This window comes from Mesitornis unicolor, unplaced genomic scaffold (genome assembly GCF_000695765.1).
Source record: "Mesitornis unicolor isolate BGI_N332 unplaced genomic scaffold, ASM69576v1 scaffold22050, whole genome shotgun sequence".
Taxonomy (NCBI): Eukaryota; Metazoa; Chordata; class Aves; order Mesitornithiformes; family Mesitornithidae; genus Mesitornis; species Mesitornis unicolor.
In genome coordinates, this window is record NW_010159225.1 from 17,194 (window position 1) to 40,223 (window position 23,030).

Genomic DNA, 23,030 nt, shown 5'->3' on the forward strand with positions numbered 1-23,030 from the left:
GGGATTTGCAGCTCTGGACCTCTCTCCTGGAGTCATGACCCGAAACTAACCCTTTCTCAGAAAAGAAAAGTGAAGACAGAGCATTTGGGACTCCCAAAAGCGGGGAACAGCAGAGACTCCATGTCTCTTGCTAACCACTGAATGGTGAATAGAGAGGGAGAACTATTTGCTTCAGATTTTTGGTACAATCTGTGGTGCGTCCCTAAGTCCCAGCCAGCTCAAGTCTGCTGCTGGCTTAGAGGGATGCACACTTGGTGGGAATTTTGGCAGGGTGGATGGGGTGAAGCACATGTAGTGGTGCTCTGTCAGCACAGCACAACGTGGTCAGGATACAGGGGTCAGGCTGTCCCGGCATGAGGCAACCTTATGAGTGGAGCATTTCAGAAATGACAGGAACTGGGGGCAGGTCTTCCTGGATATCGTCTGGGTGACAGAAAACGACAGTAAGTAGCAGCCAGCTGCTGGGGCTGTTCCATCTCTGTGGCCCAAATTCCTCCCTACAGTTAGTATAAAACACAGCTTAGTAGCGGCTGTGAATTGCTGAGTGATCACAGTAGAACTGCAGCGCTCACACAAAACCTGTGAAATTTCACAAGGGTTAACAAAAGCAAATTGGCTCTAACTGAACAATACTGTGTACGGTCTCTGTTCCTGCTTGCCTTCTTTCCTTTCTCCCATACAAGCAACTTAATAATCGCCTTTCAGAAATTCCCAGCTCTGATCCATGTTCCTTGTGGAAGGAGGTAAAAATGTAAAAATAAACCAATACATAAATGACATAAAAGTAATGAAACAGGGGACACAGATTTCATACAAAACTAAATGGGATCAGCCTGAGATATTCATTGCAAAAACAATTACTCTCACAACTTTATTCCCTGCTACAGCCATCTCACCTTAGCTGTCAATTTTAATATAACTGTTCGCTGGAGGCTCAGGTTCTCTAGCCAAAATTGTGTAATTTTGAGAAGATGAAGTTAAGTGACAAGGATTCTGATTCTGCAGGGGGCTGAGCACACTGAGCTCTCCACTGCTTGAATAAAATGTGAGTACTCAGGCTTTTTTAAAGATAAAACAGCGTATGGGGTCACTGATACAGACTTACAGCTGGGCTTTTTAAATGCCTATAAAGAAGCCACACTGACTTGACCTGTTTGCGGTATCCAGCATTTAAAATGCTGAATTCGAACCCTTTGGGTTCAAGTTTGCCATAAGCTAAAGTAGGAAGTGACTAAACTCCCTGTAGCTTTTCCTACAAGAGTAATTCAAAGCAAAGTCTTGCCTTGTTTCCGATGGTCCCTTCAATGCCCAGCACATTTTCAGTGCTGCACAACTAACAGACACGATTTCTAAACCACAGCAACACTCACGCTGCAAAAGGCCAAGCAAGACCAAGGTTGGTATGGGTAGCCAGTTCTGCGTCGCGGCTGCAATGTGAACAGGATGAGAATCGGCTCCTTCACAGTTAACAGCCAAGGCTTAGGGATTTAACGTTTGGAGCTGTTGTAGCTAGCAGTAGACTGAGGACTCCTTCTATGTTACCTATTAGTGGCACAAGAAAGCAGTACCTCAACAGGGACTAAAAACTTCTGATTTTGGTTTTGCTCTCTCGTTGCCGAGACGGTTTCAGAACTTCAGCCCCGGGGAGCTCTAAAATCAGGATGCAAATCAAAATACAGCTATGGATCAAGCAGAATTTGTGTAGTATTGCCCATAAGGAACTGAAAGTGTCTATCTTGACTAAGCAAAAAACTGCACCTTTCTGTACATCCTTTATTCCTACAAGACATAATACTTGCACTTACCTCATTTTAAGGGGGACCAGTGTCAATGAATTCTCCTGCTGGTGATAAATCTGTTACCAGATCACACACACACATAACTAGGTATGGCAGAACTTAACAGCTGCCTTAGTCTTTTGGCTCACTGGAACAGCAAGCTTTCTCAAACTTTTCCTGCAACTTTCACCAGCTCTGTGGTGGCCAGAGATGGCCCTCAATGACTATGCTGCACTGAGATCCACACAGCATGCTTGGGCTGCTCTGTGTTCTCTCAGGGAGCTGCCATCAACAGCGTGCCTGACCAGCATCAGGCCCTTCCCACACCCCAGCTGACACAGGCACAGGGTAGCAAAGGACAGGGAGTTATTGTAGTTCAGCTAAAAGGCCACCAGAACCTCTGTGTAACTGGCAGCTGCCACTTTTAAATTCTGAGATAATTACTAGTGCTGTCCACTCAGACCATTTGATCAGACAAGCAGAAAAGCCTCAAAACTGCGCACTGCTTCTGGGAACTGGTATATGAACCCAGAGTGAATCAAAGCTCAGAAGCACGCAGCACGTCCTTCTGGTACCTTATTTCTGCTTGTCTCAGATGCAGATGGACTCTTGTGCAGCTCTTTCTTCTGCAAACAAACCGTTGTGCTTGCAAGCAGAAGCACACTGAACCTGCAGTGCCAGAAGAGCCTTGCAGGTCAACCAGGTGGAAAGCCAGTCATATGGGCTGCTCCCCTGAGCAATCCACTGGCTGTCCTCACTGCAGCCAGATGTATTGCACATAGCCATGCTTTGAACTGGTACAGATGCAGCCCCATACAAGATTAAAAAAACCACTGCACATGGCTCACTAGCTTCTGATGTGAGCCCCAGAAAGAGTTTCATGCTTAGGTAAAGCAGGAAGGGTACACGCCACTCAAGAAAGGTATGTTAGAAGTTAAAGGTATCCCTATCCCCTTCTCATCCTATTAGGTGCAGAAAAATCTGTCAGGACATACACGTTCTCAAACTACAGTATTCACTGAATATTTTGCTTGTAAAGAAATATCTTTTCTTCTCCTGCAAAAACAAATGCTCTTGGAATTTGCCAAAACCCATCACACACTTTTCTGCCCTTGAAAAATTATTTTCTATCGTCTCTCATATCTATGTCCAACTGATTTTCTTCTCTTCAGAAGCCTTCCTCCGAAAGTAGCACTGAACCAGACTGTGTCTAATAGGCACAGACTATCAGATAAGTGCAGCATCCACAAGCTCTCCCTTTCCCCATTTTCACATAGGCTTCTCTTTTAATGAGCCTGGGTTTTCTGTCAGACTAGGAAAGCTAATGACTTCACTTGTCTCCAGGTTTCTCCTGTACAATGTCTACCACTAGTCCTTAGTCTCCATTATTATTGAAGTCTAGGAGGTCATAATTAATTTACTACCTTCATCAATGACATAGACAGTGGAATCAAGAGCACCCTCACCAAGTCTGCAGATGTCACCAAGCTGAGTGGTGTGGCTGACAAGCCTGAGGGACAGAATGCCATCCAGAGGGACCTGGACAAGCTCAAGAATTGGGCCAATGTGAATCTCATGAGGCTCAACAAAGCTAAGTGCACCTGGTTTATAAGAAAGATGGGGGAAAACTTTTTAGCAGGGTCAGTTGTGACAGGACGAGGAGTAATGGTTTTAAACTAAGAGGGTAGATTCAGACGAGATATAAGGAATTAATTTTATAAAATTAGGTTGGTGAACACTGGCACAGTTTGCCCAGAGGGGTGGTAGATGCCCCATCCCTGGAAACATTCAAGGTCAGGTTGGACAGAGCTCTGAGCAACCTGATCTAACTAAAGATGTCCCTGCTTATTGCAGAGAGGCTGGACTAGATGACCTTTAAAGGTCCCTGAGGTTGTCACGGTCTTATCCGCATGTCTCTGTGTCGAAGTGTGAATACCCTTTTGTTTTGTGGATCCCATTCTGCTTTATGTTTTGCACTGTCACCTTCACAGTGCTGCAACTCTTGACTGCTGCAGCAGCTGGACACATTGGGAAAAACCTATATGCTGGAGTAGTTGTAGCAGATGAGGCCATCAATTCTTAATGACAGAAACAGTAGGTAAGGCTCTGAGGCTCCCAAGCAGCATTTTACCCGATGTAACCAGAGTCTAAATCTAACCCAGCATAGGAGAAGAATCAAAAGGGACCCCTCAATAAACCAGCGTATACTGTAAGACAGGAATCATTCTCTAACAAAGTATGCAAGAGCCATGTTGTCTAAGGGCAGTGACTATACCTGCCACTCATAAGAGAAAAGATACAGAGGTTTTCTAGAGTCATTCCCTTTTCCAAAATGTCAAAATTCTCAGCACTTTCCAGAGTGAAAGAGCAATGGACAAGAGATTCCTTTGCAAAGCTTCTCTCCCTTTCCTCTTCCATGAGGATTTTAGCTCAAAACCCAAGCTTCCACATGCTGCATGGTTTGGGGGCTACTCTCTATTATCCAGAAAGGGGTAGGAAATCTGTACAGTAGGATTCTGCTGTCTAGGAAGACTGCCCAACAAACACAGGAGGGAGTCCTGGGGCTACCAGTTGTGACTGAGAGTGCTTTGGAGGTCTTGGGCCTTCATTAGTGTTACAGCTATAACACAAATCTATACTGGGGAAACCCGAGTTGAGCTTTGCCGATTCACCAGGCACACATTTTGCAAACAGAAGGGAGCACGTGGGCCAGCCAAGAACCCATATACACCAACAGGACACCCAATGCGGAAAAGCAGAAGGCCAGAAACTACAGCCTGGTATGCCACATACTAGCATTTAATTCATACACATCCTGAGTGAGACATAAATCAGAACAGTGCCTAATGACCTCCCAGGCCATGCAGCTAGACCTGCAGTTACAGCACACTGCACTACCTGCAACCAAGTGAACACGGTTATTCTCAGCTAGCTACCTGCAGCTCCTTCGCCCTGTTTCCCGCTTGATGTCATCCCTCCCTCAGACCTGCTGCCGTAAGTGTTGGTAACAGTTTCCTAAATGGCAATAGAGGCATGGGCTTGTTTCCAACAGAGAGATGCCTTTTGCACAATTCTGCTCCAGAAGTTACTGGATAGCTGGCCCACTGCAATTGCTCCCGTGTGGAACTCATACCTGTATTCAGCAACCCCTCCTGAATGCTTCTTCATGGCTGTATCAGAGCTCATTCCATAGAAGAGTTTCACCTTCTTGCCATTCTTTTCCATAATCTCCCCAGCACACTGGTCATGGCCTGCAAACATTCCTCCAAGCATGACAAAATCAGCACCGGCTCCTGTGATCAGCAAAGTGACACGTAAGAAAGCAGGGAAGGGAGAAGAGGGTGAAAGACGGAGCAAGAACACAGCGGCCTCCAAAAACAACAGCCAGCCCTAAATAGTTTGGTACAGAGCATCCCCTCCTGTAACAGACTCAGCAAACTTGGAAGAAATGCTTTCCTGAAGAACTGACACATGCTGAATTGTATTTCCCTGGTATTTTAAATGGAAAGAATCCTCTTCTGTTGTGATGAAAAAGATATAGATTATTCTACTCTATCCCACACTCCTTCATTTTCAAGTTGAGTTTTAACCCATTACTTCATGGTGGTATCTGAGCACAGTTCCTTATTAACTACTGTTGTGACAGCAGTACTCAGAAGCCCTAATCACAGGGCTGGGACCTGTTGAGCTCAGTGCTGTACAGAGAAGAGGACAGCTCCTACTTCAAGACCTTTACAGACTACAAGCTGTGTGTGGGAATGTACCCTGAAGGAAGGCATATTCATTAATGTAATGTACTCCTCCCAACACTGACATAAAACAAGCAGCTATTTTAAATGAAATCATGGATTTTTCAAGTCCATCAACCGTATGTGTTCAGTGTAGGTCTGGGTGACTCCTTGTCAAAAAGATCTGGATGGATCTGCATTTGCTTCCTGTTGTTTAAAAACTCTGGGCCAAGGACCACCACCCCTGGGTTCTGTGGTTCTCATCATGCACCACAGAGGAGGTCTAACCCATAGCTACAACTCCTAAATATGTTCCAGATAATGAATAACAACACTGAATACTCAGTAATGCTTGTTCAGTCTGTCCATCTCCACTGGCTTTGCAAATCATGAAATCAGTTCCACTGAGAGTAAGATCAGGAAGAAGGTTTTTGGAATCACTCTTGATTTTCTACTGTGATTTCCAGTATTTCCAGCTGGGCTGGAACTATTCCACTAGCAGCTCCTCCTGTGATACTTTGGTTTATCTACTCTTGCTTGGAAAAGTTTGGCTCTTCTTCCTTTATGAGCCTGAGGTGACCCATCCCTGACACAAAGCATTTTCTTTTTCAGACTCTCTGCTTCTTCAATGTGTGTCACAACAGGCCTCCCCTCTGCCCAGCTTCTTCCCAGATCTGGCAAAAGAACAGGGTTATAAATCTCACTTCACAGAAAGCAGATGAGCCTGAACTAACCCCAGCCTGTTATGAACATGTCCGAACTCTGCGGAGATGCCAGGCTAGGTAAGTCTGGCATTAGGATTTGTTCTGATCTCTGTCACTATCCAAACAATAGCACTGGACCTTGAAATCTGCAGAGTAAGTAAAGTCATTGTCAGATCTGCTCAGCTTCTGCCATCTGTTTAAAAGCTTGGTAGACAACCCTGAATTTGGGAATATTTTGATCTTGGAATACATGACAACTGTGGAGTGTGCACTGATCTATAAAAGCCAGTCGCCTCCCTCCCTCCAGCCCTTTGCCAAAGAGCAGGCCTAGCAGCAACACCTGGGAGCAGAGCACTCAGATGCTCTGCTCTGCTCACCTCCCTTTGCGTGGTTGTTGTCTGAAAGGAGCAGTATGCCTGTGCTAAAGGGATATTAAAAATGAGGCTTGTGCAAAACTGCTGAGCACATCACAAGCAGTATTTACAGCCAGACACCCATTCAGGTGTCCTATCATGCCAGCTACCTGGCACATTTTTCTTGAGCTCTCTTCTTTCAGATGGCTGAGTTTTAAAGCCTCGGTCTGACTCTTGTCTGATATTACTATTAACCTGCCAAAAATGAATGGAACGCTCATCCTTTAAGACATTCTCAACTACTGGTGGGGAGCTCCTGTTGTTACCTGGCACAATCTTGCTCCACTTTTGCAACAAATAAGTACCCTGGGAAATCCAGTTGATGTCTTCATTATGGGTGGAAGAAAACAATATGAGCAAAGAGGCAGGGATCTGGGGTCAAGGTTTCAAAGAGGGTGCTTAAACAAGTCAAAGGTCTGCCAAAGGACACTCTGAACTCTTCACCTTGTCAATACTATCCCGATCCCCAATTCTAGTCCTGTCTCAGGTCATGGGTGTCACAGCCTCCAAATTATTAATGCTAAACAATCACATAAAACCCACACTTTAAATGGTAATTTTAACAGAATTTTTGTTCCTCTGCACTTAAATGTATATTATTTTTCTTTTGACTGCATATTTTGGGAAGAAAGCAAATATGTTTGAATTACAGGATTGACACTCATCCAACTTGAGTAACTTTCGCAAACTACAACATAATTCATCAAGCTCTTTCAGAAGAGAGGAGCTATGATACAGCAGATGCAGCACGTCTAAACATTGGAATGACACATGCTTACTGCCCTGCAGCTCCTGGAATGACAAGTCTGTATTAAATATACTTTTCCAGTGTTCTCCAGAACTTTCCATCCTATTTCAGTGTTGTAAAGCTGTCTGAAAGTTTCAAGTCTGTTCCACCACTTTTCTATCAGTTAGCATCCAACCAGGAGGCTGTAGTCTTTAGCACGGTCTGTCTTTACTTATGCATGGTTTTTTGCATGACCAGAAGCATTGGCAATGTTTGCAATACCCAGCTGCAGTCTTCCCTTTTTGAGTACAAATAGACCATTATTTGCCATTATTTTAGGCTGTGGGGGACTAGGAACACCTGGCAAAAGCCTCCAAGATAATACAGGATGTGATGTGGTATGCTGTATATGAGTTTGCTAGACTCATCCTGTTTCTACACAATGCCACTTCAATGCACTGCCTTCCCCTCTGAGGCCTGGGCTGTATCTGGGCTGATTTTGCTCATTCACATTTCACAGTGCCTTCTCTTTCAAGCCATTACAGAATATGCATGCTGACGCCAGCCCAATCTAGCAGCACTCGCTCAGTTCTGCTGGAATCGGATGGAGTCCCTCAGATGTCTTTTGTATGCATGATAATCCAAGTTACTTATGACCAGATTGGCTCTGCACAAATCCAGCCGGAGTCAGCTTGGATCTGTAGCCTGAGCAACCCTCCAGGCAGATGCAGCATGAGCTTGCCTGGACCACAGCTGGCCCTGGAATCAACATTCACCTGTGCTCCAGCTGAGCCAGTGAGCCTTTGCAACAGTAGGAATGCACACACAGCTATTGAAAATAGAAAAAAAAGCCAGTATGAGCTGTCAGGTATATTTTGGAACAGGTATATGCCCACAGTTTACTTTTCCACATGATTTCTCCTTCCTTTTCTTTCCCTGCTCCTGTATCTCTTCTCACCACTGCTGTAAGGAACAGCAGTGTTGTGTGAAAGATACTGGCATAGGATTCAAAAGGCACATTCTGTTCCTGGCTGTGTCACAAAAAGATATGTGACCTCAGGCAACTGAACTTAGTATTTCTGTGCTTTGACTCCTCAATTTTAAAAAAGGAGACAGCAGTGCCTCCCTGGGGCATTCTGAGAAATGCGTTCATGTTATCAGCCTTTCCAAGGGTGCAGTTATGAGAACCATCTGAAAGCCCCACACTGCATTCTTTCATGCTTTCTCTCATTCCTGCATCAAAACACCTCTTTTCCTCCTGATCAACCTACATCTCTTCCATTATCATCTCCAGTACCCAGATGGCAGCAACATTTTCAGTTTACTAAATCCATACCAGGTTCCCATCCAGCAGATCCAGAATTCCACCAGTCTCTCCCAAAGTATCTGTCACTCCCAGCATTTTTGTCCTCACCTTCAGCACTTCTCTGTTCCTTGCCTTTTTAAATAGGCTTCTACCTTGTTTCCCCTCTGTCAAAAATACAGCTAAGTGCTTCTGATTCCTGACACCAGTCAATGGTGTCACCTTCCACTCGTAAAGCTTCTTGGCATCTTCTTCATGGTTCTTCACAATTCTCCACTTGCATTCAATCCACTCTACTCCTCCTGTTCCCATGAACTTGCTTCCTCTGGTCACATCTTTGGCCATTTGTCAATTCTTGTCTTCACATCTGGGACTCCCTCATACTTTTTATGATTCAAATGGCTGCTTTGTCACTGCATTATAATGAACCACTACTTTATAATGAACACCTCAACGTCTCTTTCATGAAGACTTTACAGTGATCCCCCAAAAAGAGACAGTATCATCACTTTAACCAAAAGTCCTCTTTGGGTCTCTTGTTCATCCTTTGTCCAGACCTCCATCCCCAGGTGAAACTGTACATCTGTGTGTTTTAGCAGCTGGTCTCTGCCATCCAATATATTTATGTAACTTCCTTGCCAAGAGCCTTTCAGCAAGCACAGAGGTCTGTGCTAGGTATCAGTATCAAGGCTTTGACTTGTAAATACTGAGGATGCAGGCTATCTTCTATGTGGCTCACATAGCCAATCACCTGGACAGCATTCAAAAACCACTGATAGTAATAACACTGACTACAAGCTTATTTTGCCACCCACCTTTGACAAGCGTACACCTGGCTCCAGTTAGTCAGATGTCCACAGTGTGTCTACCTTAATTATACATAACCAGATACGGTAAGCCTACTGCCTCAGAGTAATCTTGATCAGTTCCAGCCCTGTATCTGAGACACATAGGTCAGACTGATCAGTGTGGCCTATTGTCACAGTAGAACTACTGCCTGTATAATCTCAGCTTTCTGATGTGCCAGGGGATAACCCATAGCAGCCTTCAAACACGTACCACTGTGAATCCCAGCACCTCCTGACAATCAGCAAGGCCAGAATCTGCCCTTTCACGGGTTTCAAGCAAGTTTCTGTTCAGTTAGCCCAAAGAGACTACAAGGACCCTTAAGACTTGTTATAAACATTACAAAGGAAAACATTTTAAACACTTTGAGGTTGCTTCCTGTTGTTCTAACTTCTGGAAATGCTCTTGTTGAAGAAAGACCTTTTCCACAGACCAGGTTTCCATGCAGGCAGTGAGGGGAATGCAGTGAGGTCGCAATCTCAGTTCACAAGCTCCCAACCACAACAACGCCAGCAGGAACCTGGCGAGCTGCAGAGCCAGAGAAAGTCAGGCAGAAAAAAGGCCTCACTGCAGGCGACGTGATTTCAGAGTGGGCTGGGCTGAGGAGAGGTTGGGTGTTTTCTTAATACAGTCTTGTTGCAAAGAGGGTGGATGCCGCTGTTCAGCTATGTCAGAATCACCCAGCTGGAAGTATCTATTCCCTATGTCACATCACCCACTGGGTAACACAAGGGTGATGTGAAATCCTGTAACTGAGCAGATTCCTTGCTGGTAGCAATAAATCCACGGTTGTGCTTAAAATTCTCTAATTAAGTCTTCCTTGTCATCTGACCTGTCTAAAAACAGGAGTTGTCTGCAAACTTAGAAGACAGATTTTGGTTTCAACCTTTCCAGGAGGCCCAGTTTTTCTTGGCAGGTCTGTAATCTGAGATTAGGCCTGCCCCAGCTTTCCATGCTTGCAAAGCTTCCTGCCAAGCAGACATGCTGTATCATAACGTGCTCTCTCTTGTATCGTACCACCCTGAAATCCCAATGAGAGACTGTGCTGTCCCACTGTATTCCAGGTAATACCCCACAGAGACATCTCCAAAGGCTCTGGCATTCTGGGGTTAGGGGAGTGTCTCTAAATATCCTGTCAGCCCAGGATGCATTTAGCACCTGGTTCACATACATGGCTACAACAAGGTTATGGCTAAGTGACAATCCTGACCTTGACCCCATACACTGATGTAACTTTCATGCCCAACAGAAAATACTCACAGATTAAATTGTCTATTCCATCAGCAAGAGCTGGTACAATTCACTGAAGCTACTGGCATGAGAGCAAAATCTGTTAATTATTAACTTAGATGTTTTAGACATCTGCCATGCTCTAGAGGATACAGTATAAATAAAATCTCTTCTCTCTAAATGGATTACTGATCCCAAGAACATCTCCAGGGATCTGGCCTGCCTTTTTGTTTTGTTCTTCTGTCCAACACACATTCCACCATCTCTTTGTCCATTCAAGGCCCAGCTCAGCCAGATCTGGCAATGTTTCAGGCATCTTTGAACTCTACTCAGAAGAAACTCTTATCAGTTTTCTTTGTATTACTGTCCCAGTGGCTGCATCCCACGTAAACCTGGCAGATAGTTTCTAAATAGAACTTCGACCACCTTGCGCTGCAGAATTTGGACTGCCTGGTCCAAAGAGCAAATTCATGCCTGGTGTATTAATTTCACTGGAGTCACACACTGGGACGAATGTAACCTATTGCTGATTACACATTCAGGGTCAAACCGACTCCTGCATCACTGCTGACAGTGCTGGAGACACTCGGGGTAGGAAGGGGTAGCACCACACGCTGTCCTTACCAAACGCTTTGGCGACATCTCCTGGGCAGCTGCATCCTCCATCCTGCACAAAGAGAAGGTGACAGTGAGTGGCAGTGAGCTCGCCCAGGGACCCAGAGACCACTGGCGCTCCTCGACCTGCAGCAGAATGGCCCCTGCTCAGGAACAGCAACTCAAGAGCTGACCGTGCATCACTGGTATACACCATCTTGGCTGAGGTTTTAGGAAATCCATGTTATCCTTTCTATTGCTTTTCTCCTTTAGGCTCATCTACTCTGCTGTATAGTCTACTGATACTGCCACTGGTAAGAGCAGCAATGCAAATTCGTGACTGCAATTTTCTAAATCCCAAAAAATGGAAAAGAAAACCTCCTCTGATGATCTGAATCATTTCCTGCCATTTCAATGAAAGACTGTGATGCAGAGGTACCACAAACCCCTACCTTAAACCACCAAAGACATTTAAAATAACTTTCTCAGCAGTTTACAATACATTAAAAGGTCACGGTGGGAGGAGTGAGGAAATACACTACCAACTATGTTGAATTTTGATCTGATAATCTCTAAGCAAATTGGGTAATCTAAACTTTGGTAAGTGAAAATTAATCTCATCTATCTCCTCAATGCTTGGTATGGGATTGGTAAAGAAACAAAACTGCAATCTTTAGCATTTTAGACCTGTGCGTTTCAGTTTCGGTGCAGCAAAGAAGTGGCTGATGAGGGAGTTTCGATTGAGGTTGAGGGGAGGAATGATGTATGTGTGATAGCACTGTAAAAAAGGGGTGGCACATAGCAAAACTTATCATGTGCTATGGATCTTTAGGTTTTGTAAAGGTCTAAGCATCAGATCAAAGATCCTTCTACTCTACACAGTCATTTTACCATGAGGGCTCCCTATTCCTTTGATGATCAGGGTCCACTGCAGTCTGGCGACAGCTTTCCCACTTTTGAAGCTACTCCTCAAACCATATGGTTACTTCATTTTGTTTCACCTCCCTGTTGGCAGAAACGTCTGACCTGCAGCTGAGCACAGCCAGACACCCCCCCCATCAGCAATTTTAGAGCTGGCTTCTGCGGATTGCCGGCAGTGGGGCTGCGTGTTAGAACCTCTCTGTGCACAGAAAAGGATTCAGACGCAAACTGAGCAGGTGGATCTGAAAGCGAGTGGCTTTTCAAAGGGCATCCCCTGCAAACAGCGCTTGGTAGAAGTTTAAAGGCTTTTATTCCATTTGCTGATAACCTCTAGCACATCATGCCTTTTGTTGAGCTAGACACCCTTGCTGTCAGCTCCAGAAAGCAGTGCTGGGCTGACAGCTGAATCTCTCTCTCCTGCTAAGGGCTCTGCTTGTGCAATTCTGTCCCTCTGACAAGCCTGTCAGAGCCTGGAGGAGGGTGTGAGTGTGTGTGCATGTGTCAGGGGAGGAAAGCTGAGGTAGAAAGAGGGGCCTAATAATCTTCAAAGAGTAGTGTCAGGAATTTGCCTGGCTCTCACTGTCTGACTGAGACAGGCTGGCTATGAATGCTCTCTGGTAGATGGGTTTCAGGCTGTTCTTGGGTGGCTCAGTGTCTGACTTTTCTAATTAACCCAGTAGTGGCAGCGATGGAGGCTCTATGCCTTCAAGAAGTACCATGAGGATGAGGGCCTTAGTGTGCAATCATTAATCATTGGCTTCAAAAAATATAATTTTGAATGCCATCAAATTACAAAATGCTGAGCAGATTAAGAGACTTTCCCAAAAGCTCACGAGTTACGATTTAAGATAAAAGGAACTGATGATGATGATTCACAGCACTTCTTTATCTGGAGATGTCTCCATTTACTTCACGTAAGCAGGTGAATTTAATGATTCACAGAAAGGGCAACAAAAAGGGGACACACTAAGCAGTTTTGCCAGAAGATGCTATATAATAAAGCTATAAACCACCTCATTCCATGTGAAAAAACACATGCTCTATTTAGAAAATAAGACTGTACTTCTGCTGCAATGCCTGGGAAGCCTTCCCTTGCAGGTCAGCTCGTCCCAATAGGGACCTGGCTCTAGACTTGTAGAAGTACTGGGCTACAGTCATGGAGCTTGTTGCAGGCTCAGCCTCTACCTCAGAGCCCTGGGGAAATATATCTGCACAAATACCCCTGTGAATTCAGGAGAACTGGCATTATTCTGAAGTAAGCCTATTGGAAAGGGTGGCCATGGTGCCTTGTAGCGGGCATGATTCTGAGACAACTGGGTGCTAAGCTGAAGGAGAGGAGAAAACAGCTTTCCAGTCAACAGAATTCTTTTAATGTGGATAAAATAATGTTATTTTCCCATCTTGTTCACCAAACAGATGAACCATTTTATAACAACAAAATTTAGCCTGAAGAAAAGAAATACTCTGGAAAACGAGTATGAACTGGTTGAATATTTAATATTATATGCAACTTATAATAAGTGTACAAGGATGATTTATACGTTTCAAGCAACCTTTATAATAAACTGTATAACCAGCCCTTCCTACAGTATCAGTCAACAGATAGCTATTTATTATGCAGAAGATATATTAGGTATATGGCATATACAGCAGTAGAAACAATACATATGGTGCATTAGTCTGAACTACATATGCTGGGCATATTTGTGCAAAGTGTTCTGTGTGGAGGAAGAGGTGGTACGGCAGTAGCTGGGTGAAGAACCTCTTAGTCATCCTTTTCACTGAACGCTGGTGGCCTGTCACCCAGGCAGGGTGAACGGGAAATAGGGACCTCTGTCAAATGATAGCCAAATGAGAGAGGACACATGCAAGGCTGCTTCCATTCCTCACATTGCTGACTCACCAGAATACATGGCAGCCTCTTTATCCAGCACAGTAATTCTCTGACCTACAAGGAACAGAAACTTTATCTCAAGTAGGGCATTTCTGAAGGAGCTTTCCTGCTAAATGGTCTCTCCACTGTAGCTCACTGCTGCATCTTCTCAAAGCCAATGGATTAGTGGGAATGAAAAATGAGACCACTGGCTCCCAGATAAATAGCACAGGACAGATACAGTGCCTGTATCTCAGACAGGGTTTCCTCTCTTCTTTCAGGGAGTCATGAAAGATTCATTTCTGAGATGAGCTTTGACTCTTAAAGATAATTTAGCATGAAGAAATAACTGGTGGAATTTCACCTCCTGCTTCTCTAAGAGACTCCAGAGAGACACCAGGCGCTTACTTGGACTATCATGTTTGCCTAAAAATTGTCACCTCCTTTGTCAAGGTATCAGCTCCAAAAACCATACATGATCACTTCAGTAATAAAAATATGTTTCAAATCACATTTTTGGTGCCATGCTAGCGAAGCTTCTGGACTTCAAGTGTGCTGTGCTCCTTACAGTGCCTGTATGGTGCTCAGCACCATCACCGTCTTATTTGGTGAGTAGGACTTCTTTCCTTTCATACCTAAGCTGAGCCAGTGTAATAAGAAAGAGGAGCAATATGATGAAGGTACTGAGCAAGACAGAAGTAGATGCAAGAAAGCGCCCCAACAGATTAACCTCTATCATCAAGTCTACATGAAGATAGCTGGTAGGTTTTCAATGTTTTCACATCATTCCTGCCACTTCCATATCAAAATAACAAAAACATTTTCTCCTGCCAAACTGACATAGATAGCTGCAGTAAAGCTCTGACTGCACAGGTCTCCTTTGGCTCAGGACAGGTGTGTCCCTTCCTGAATCTACATAATGACAGTAGGGAGACATTTTGAGGGTAGTCATGTAGAGTTGTTGCCGTTAGACCCAATTGTGTACTTAGGCTTGCTACTATACGGTGTTTTTCCCTCAGGAGGACACCACTCTTTTGACAGAGCTCTGGCAATGACCGTGCGGTCCAGCCTTTTCTTTCCCCAATAAACACACCAATACCTATCTGAATGCTGCAGAATTCAGCATATCCTCATTTTCGCTTTAATCTCCTCAGCTTGGGTGACAGAGTTGCAGTGGTATTTAGAGACCTGTTACAGTTGAAGGTAACCCTCTTGGCTCAGATGTTGTAGCAGACAGGCATTAAATTGCCCTCCTATACTCCCCTTGTAATGGCTATGGGGTTGATAAATGTGGGCTCACTGAAGCCAACATGACTTTAGAAGGTCAGGAACCAATCCATCCACAAAGCAGGAAAGGAGAAGTACTACAGAACCGTCTAATTTTTCAACAGTTTAAATACACACTCTCTGTCTTCTTGTAAAATCAGGATAATAACATTCTTCTGAGAGTTGGTAGCAGAAAATGATTACTGCAAAAACAGGATGGGTCTCTGAGCACCACTGCTAGGATGACACCTATAGTTATCCAGCCTTCGTAATGAGTCAGTCTTTCATGCACATGTTCTGCTGTCTGCTAGAGGCATAAACATTTGTAATACTGCCCAAGTCATAAAATCACAGACTGCTTTACATTTTTTTCTGCAAAATTCATATAGGGGAGCCAGGGAGAGGAAGGAATGCATATGCATTAACAATAAATAGCAAGAGAGATCTGACTGTAACACATACTTGTTTTCTTGCTCTATCATACCCACAGCGCCAAGAAAGACAGTCAAGACCTTTGCCCGTTTGTTCTCCTCTCCCTTCTTTTCTCAACAACACAACACAACACAACACATCCCCTTCTTTCTCAACAACACATCCCCTTCCTCACACAGATACTAGGCACAACTGGGTCCAACAAATGATGGCCTTCCAGTGATTTCACTTGGCAGATCTAATTCAGTGTATGGCCTCTTCTAGGGCCGCAGAGGGCGACTGTTGGCTGTGAGGGTACCTGTAAGCACTGGCCCCTACGCCTTCCCGATTATCTGCTGCCTTATAGATAGCCTGCAGAGACTGTGCAAGCCTGATGCAGTCAGGGACACACTGACTGGCTGGGCGTACCTAAGCACACAGGAGCTTTCGGTACTGTAGGCTGCCGTCTAGCTCAGTCTGAGGCCATGCTTAGAGATGTACATTTTCCATGTGAGGTGAATCTGGTCTTGCTGGTAGAGTGGAAGCCACCACTAGCACACAATACAGACAGACATGCTCTTTTTTCTCCACAGACTCATTATTATTTCCTTGTGAGAAGATAAGTGGCTCACGTGTCAGTTGTGCACAACAGAGCCATCTCTATAACACTGCTGTTCCTGCACAGCAAGCTTTGTGAGGATACTATCTGAATCAATTCAGCTACTAAGAGACAGATGGACTCATGTTATTTTACCTCGTACAACCCTCTACTGCCTGCCTGTCCCTCAGTCCTACTCTCTGGGGAAGGCCATGTTTACATTTCACTAGTTTTTCGGAAACCTTTCATATGAATTACTGTCTGCTTCAGTGTGAAAACACTATCAAGATTCCCATTCTGGTCACATAACAGCTTACTCCACTCAGGGAGCAAGAAGCAGCTTTCCAAAGGCACAAACAAAAGTGAGGTGCCCAAGTCTTTTTAAACATCAGAGGGAGTTGGTTTCTTTACATTTAAATCTCCACTGACTACCTAGAAGCTAGTATAGGGGTCAACTGGAGATGAAAGAAAGACAGCCTTTAATGCAGGGTACTGGACTGTTTGATTCTCCTATTCCACAACGATTTGCACAGTGAGAATCTGAGAGCAGATGCTATTTACTTACCGAGATGATATGTCCTTTCAAGCCATGTGCTGAGTCTGCACACTCAATAACAGCACTTAGCTGTGGATAGCCCACCCCTGTCTTAATCCGAGTGGTGCACACAGAACCTAGACAAGAGAATGGGAAGAAAAAACATAGCACATTAGGCTGACAGAAAAGAAACAGCTTGTTTTCTTCTTCTTGTGGAAAAAAACATGTTTCTATCTGTAGCATTTTTTCCCTCAAGAAGTCTCTATTGCAAAATGGTGGCTTCTCAGGGATAAAATGGACAGATAGGAACTTGAGTTTTGAAATGCTTCGTGGGGCCTGTAACTGAGGTGACTAATGTCTCCTCTTTCTTCTCCAGGGCCACAGTTCCCAGTTTAGGTCTCATCAGTAATGCTTCCTGGTGAGGGAATTACTGCATCTGCAAATCTGACTGACATGCCTGAAGGAAAAGGGGACAAAAGGACCAGTGTCAGAAACCATGAGACTCAGCAGCAGCAGTTAAAACCTGAATATTTCTTCCAGTAAATATTTCTATCCCTTCTCTACAAATGTTTTTAAAAATAATTGTCTGGGAAAATCTGTGCTTCGATTTTCCTTTATGGGGAGATTTTCCACCAGGGAGAAAAACCCATCTTTTGCCTAATACTTAAAGCAGAAATATCTGGTTGATTTCAATAGCTCGGAATAGAAGAAAATCAGCACATAGCATCTAAGAAGTGAGATAAGTCACCAGAAAGCTGTATAGTGTAATATTACAGGAAATATACTAATTAATCTGATTATTATATTATTTATACACATACATAGTGCCTGTATATATGTATACATAAAAGTAAAGCTATATACATATATATCTATATAAAACCCACTTCAATTACAGTTTAACATGGTAATATGGCTATAGATCTTTTGGAATACATTCTCTATTTTTCTCCTCAAATTAAGAGTCAAAATGAGGACTGGTTTTTGGCAGTCCAGGTCTTACAATTTGGGACACGGTTCATAAATGTCTGCATGGTAACAAGAATTTCAAAATATATTCTAAACCAAATGTAGTGAAATCTGCATCCCTTCACCCAGAAAATATCCAGGTATACTCAAGCTACCAGTAACATTAAACTTTCCACAGATCTTTCAAAGAACTGACATGGTGAATACACTGAGAAGTGTTTCTGCAAAGGAAGAAAATTCGTTTTAAAACAATCTTCACAGGGTAGGTACTGATATATGTCATGCTTTATAATAAATCACTGCCGTTTTCCACAGGATGGACCATTATCTGGAAAAGGGCCTCAAGATCTGATCTTCTGTGAGGAACATTTGTTACTTGTGGTTTTGGGTAGACAACTTGTACAGATCTGTTCAGGAAGATCTCAGGGAGGGCTACACAGCATTTGCTCCTAACTTTTTCCACTTTGAGACTACAAACCATAATATTTATTCTTTTATAGCTGAACCTGCCTGTGAGAATTGCACCGTGACATCTCTGCTGTTTATTCTTCATGTATTTTGCAGTATTTATTGTTGTTTGCTGTCTTCCTGGGCACAACCGCAACCATTATTACATCAGTTGCTCTGCTAATATTATGCATTCATGAACTGTAACTATTTGGCACTGTAAACAATCTGCCTGTACTGCACTATGTAGCCAGTTTAAAATCTAGCCCACACAAGATGACCCCAACTGCAGTTTATTAAGAACATAGCAAGAGGAAGGAGCACGTGAACAAATGTACAAGGGAGGAAAAGAAGAAAGGGAAGACAATACAGCAGTATATGTCAGACAACAGCATTAGGAAAGAGAAGGTAGAAAAAAACACTGTAAGAAGTTTAGGGTCATCTCATTTATCCACAAGAATGTTACAGTGATAGGTAACATATAAATGCATTAATGTCAGTATTACGGCTCTCAGGCTATACTAACAGCTAGAGGCAATGTTATCTGTACCTCACACTTAATTAATGCCATTTAATCTTTAAAGACATTGACAAGATGGTCAACCTCAGCTTAACAGAACACAAATCATAAAGCTATAGAAGCCTGTTTCCTTGACAGAAGTGGATACCTGATTACAGTATCCTTTGATACTTTAGCTGGGATGACTCAGCCCCTTTTCAAAAGGCTAGAAAAAGTGTTTCTAAACACACCACCTATTATCAGTAATAACGTCAGCAACTTGGGCAACTCAACACTCCCAATTATAGGCATCTTCACTGCCAGAAGACGGAATATGTAACACTCTGCAGTACAAAACACTAGCACCTTTGCCCATGCATTTCTTAAATACACTATGTGCAAGGGCACTGTCATTTTATCAACCTAAGTGGGTCTAGGCATCCTAATGGGCAAGCAAATAGCATTATACACTAGTTCCATCTGGACAACTCCCTCACCAGTATTACCATGCGTCACACTTAATTGACTGGATTTGACTTACCTGGTCCGATACCCACTTTAATAATATCTGCTCCGGAGAGAATAAGTTCTTCTACCATCTCTCCTGTCACCACATTGCCTGCCTAGACAGAAGGAACAGTATCACATATATGGGAAATTTTAATACTACTGCAGTAAAGACTAATGACAATAATTTAGAGTTTTAGACAGAGTTTTTACAAGTTGAACTATATAGAGTCAGGAATGATACAGTTCAGATCTTATCTAAAACCCTGGTGAATGTCTTTTTTCTTTAGGATTTAATATTTTGAGTATTGAAAGAGTACGGAAGGTACTACTCTTATCATTGTATACATTGGTGCCAAAATTGGTATGTACCTTCAGACTACGTAAATAAGTGCATTTATATTATTATATACATTCATTTGGTTGTGGTGATGCCAGAGGTGAGAGAAACAGATTAGTTTCTCTCTGCATAAACTTTGCAGAGATGTAGAGAGTATGCTGTTTATGATGAGGTCTTCTTTTTGGAAAGAAGTCCTGAATTGTTTTGTGTTCTTTACTATATTTTCCTTGCACTTCAATGGCTATTTTCCTCCTTTGGTGTTCCTTGTTACATTTCTTGAAAGTGATAGCAGCCCTCGCAGCTTTTGTCTTGCTCTTTCCCATTGTCACCGTCTTCCGTCAGCCCTCCATGTCCCAGATCAACTGCTTAGTGTTTGTTTGCCTTCATCCCAGAGAGAATTGATTTTTCTTGAACCTGAGAAATGAGAACTGTCCACAGCAGTACAGGTGAGTTCTCAGCAGGGCTTGGCACAATGCTTGCCTTTCCTATGGAAATACCTTGCCTGACAGACAAGAATGCATTTGCCTGTATCACATTCATGGCTTATAGTCACCTTGTGATCTGCTAATGCCTCAAGGATCATTTGCCTACTCCAGTGTTCCCAAACTGAAGCATAAACTCACGGCACTCCACCTGACATTGTGTTACCTATTTCTACAGTGCAGCTCTGCACATGTGGTTTATTGATGTAAGGGCTCTCTCTTCTGTCAGAACTTCCAGTTGGTAAGGAGTATGGGGGCCACAGAAATAGGCCATGAGATACAGCTTTTTCAGGCTCATGGATGTCATGAAATCCAGAATATGATGTGGTCAAGGAAACCTACATTTCTTTAATGATGGTTTTCTGCAATCTAAATTCAAAAGACCTGACTGTGAACTTCACTGTTTCACACATTTGATGGCATCAAAGCATGAAGGGTGGAAAGGGAGTGATGTGTTAACGGGGCTTTCACCCATCAGTAGCCTGCTGGAGTCCCGCTCCATGCAGTCATGACCAGCAGATCCATCCCCCCACTGACCAGGTGAGCAATGGACACACTGTGTGCATGGGCTCTGAGCACAAATCTGGTTGTGTCAGTTTAGTCCCTTTAGAAATGGATGTCTGCCTCCTAGGAAAAAAAATAATCTCAGCTGGCATTAATTGAGCTTCCATTTCAGAAGTTTCACTGGAGAAAGTGCCAAATCAGCCCAGACACTGAAAAAGCTACAAGAGATGAAACACTGGTGGGTCAGCAGTGTGACGCAGTTAGTTGCACTGCTGCCTGTGGGGTAAGCATTACTCTCCAGAAGTGTGAATATAGGTCACCGAGTTTTTAAGTGAAATCTGCAAGCACTTAGTGAAGAGGCAGGTTATGGCTGATAATACTGATGTGGGTAAGGAGCTGGCTGACCAGGTGGCCATCCAACACTAAAAGGCAACTGCCTCTCTCTTTAAGAGTCCCCTATGCGCCTGTAAGATAGATGCAAAGAAGGACTGAGGATTTTCCTTTTTATATTCCCACCTGAGAATGTTGCTGCGATGAAATTACTGATGGCATTATTCAGATACAAAGGGAACTTTTGTTTTTAATTAATAAAAGAAACTGAAAAACAATCTTCTAGGACACACATGGTGCAATGAGTGCACAAAGCTGCCAGGCTATGTCTATTCAGGTAAAGAATCTCAACATTTTGATGCAAGCTCAGTGTGATGAGACAGGTGTGGATCTGATGGACGAGAAGGCCAAGTGAAGCTAGAGATTATTTCCCTTGCCAGGAGTGCCCCCTGTGTAGAAGGCCTTTAGGGAAAAGATCATCTTTAAGGAGCAAGGATTTCAAGCATGAAGTCTGTAAGCTAAAACCTATCTTTTAAATTACACCTGGAGTTACGAACTTGCAGCCAGTGTATTTTCATACCATGCTTTCCTCTCTGCAAAGGGCCTCACACGACAAATGCATGCTGAAGTAGCACATCCTGAAACAAGTTGCTATAGCTGTACTAACTGCATTCCTGTACTGAGGGCGAACATAGCATGGGAATGTAATCCTGTAAATTGTACCCCACAATTCAAAAAGGATGTTAAGGTCCTTGAGTGCCTCCAGAGGAAGGCACCAAAGCTGGTGAAGGGGCTGGAAGGCATGAGGAGCAGCTGAGGACACTGGGTTCGTCTTGTTCAGAGAGAAGGTGGATGGAGGGGTACCTCATTGCTCTCTACAGCCTCCTGAGGAGCGGAAGGAGAGGTGCTGACCTCTTCTCCCTGGGATTCAGCACAAGGATGTGTGGGAACAGTATAAAGATGCATCAAGAGAGGTCCAGAATTGACATGCAGAAACATTTCTTTACTGAGAGGGTTCTCAAACCCTGGAACAGGCTTCTTGGAAAGTGGCTGATGCCCCATGCCTGCCAGTGTTTAAGAGGCATTTGGACAATGACCGTAATACCATGCTTTATCTTTTGGTCAGCCCTGAATTGGCTGCTCCACTTACTGATTTTTGGCTTCTATTTCACCATTTATTTATTTTTAATGAATTTTACTCCCCCCTTTTATTAGCCTGAAACAGCTGACAAGCCACCCACCTGAAGTACTTATAAAAACAATGATACTGTTAGGCAGCAATTTGTGGTCTATGACATAGGACTACTTAACTTTGCTCAGAACTGCATGATATTGATTGAAAATAAAATAAATTAAAATAGAACAGTCGGGAAATAAAGAATATATAACAGCTACAGTGTTTCCTGCTAAGTGCTACTTCCTTTCTGCTCAGTGGTAATTTGTTATACTAAGTGGTGTACACATCAAGGTGGGGTGACAGAGAGCACGCTGCTTACAACATTAAGGAAGCAGTTTACATCTTGAAGGCAGATGACTACCTATGCAGTGTAACACAGAGCACATTACAATTTGGTAAAATACTGGAGTACATGCAATAGATTCACAAACAGGAATGAACTGGTACTGAAGTCAGTGGCTCCACAAGATTTGGGATCAAATATGTATTTAACTTAAAGAGCAGTGTCTTCTTATTAGCAGAGCATAGCAGGTTGTCAAACTGTCTCTTCAGAAATGCTAACCAGACGTTTAATGTTAAGTTACTGCTAGAGAATGCTGGAACTGCATATGTTGATTCAAAATGCTCATCCTAGCAGGGAAAAGCACTTATGTCCCCAGCATACATTTTTCCTGGAATGCATGTACACACATCAGTGGTTTTTGTCTTTCTGAATCTGCAGATCCTTAACAAATTTTCAGGGAAGACATGGAGCTCTACATAGCAGACTTCAGCCTGCTGATGACAGGCTTGCTTCTTTTAGGTACCTTTTGCAGACCTCAGAGAGCACAAAATAACACTACAAGGAG

At 43.5% G+C, this 23,030-nt stretch overlaps 1 protein-coding gene across 1 annotated transcript in view; it reads right to left on the bottom strand.

Moving 5' to 3' along the window:
• GMPR (guanosine monophosphate reductase) overlaps positions 1-23,030 on the bottom strand; it is a gene marked incomplete at its 5' end in the record, with an annotated part of 37,345 nt that overhangs the window by 6,476 nt on the left and 7,839 nt on the right. Inside the window, 4 exons of the mRNA XM_010185987.1 lie at positions 4,912-5,071; positions 11,354-11,396; positions 16,958-17,064; positions 19,384-19,465. Of these exons, the coding sequence (XP_010184289.1) occupies positions 4,912-5,071; positions 11,354-11,396; positions 16,958-17,064; positions 19,384-19,465 (392 nt within the window). The remainder of the gene's footprint in view (positions 1-4,911; positions 5,072-11,353; positions 11,397-16,957; positions 17,065-19,383; positions 19,466-23,030) is intronic.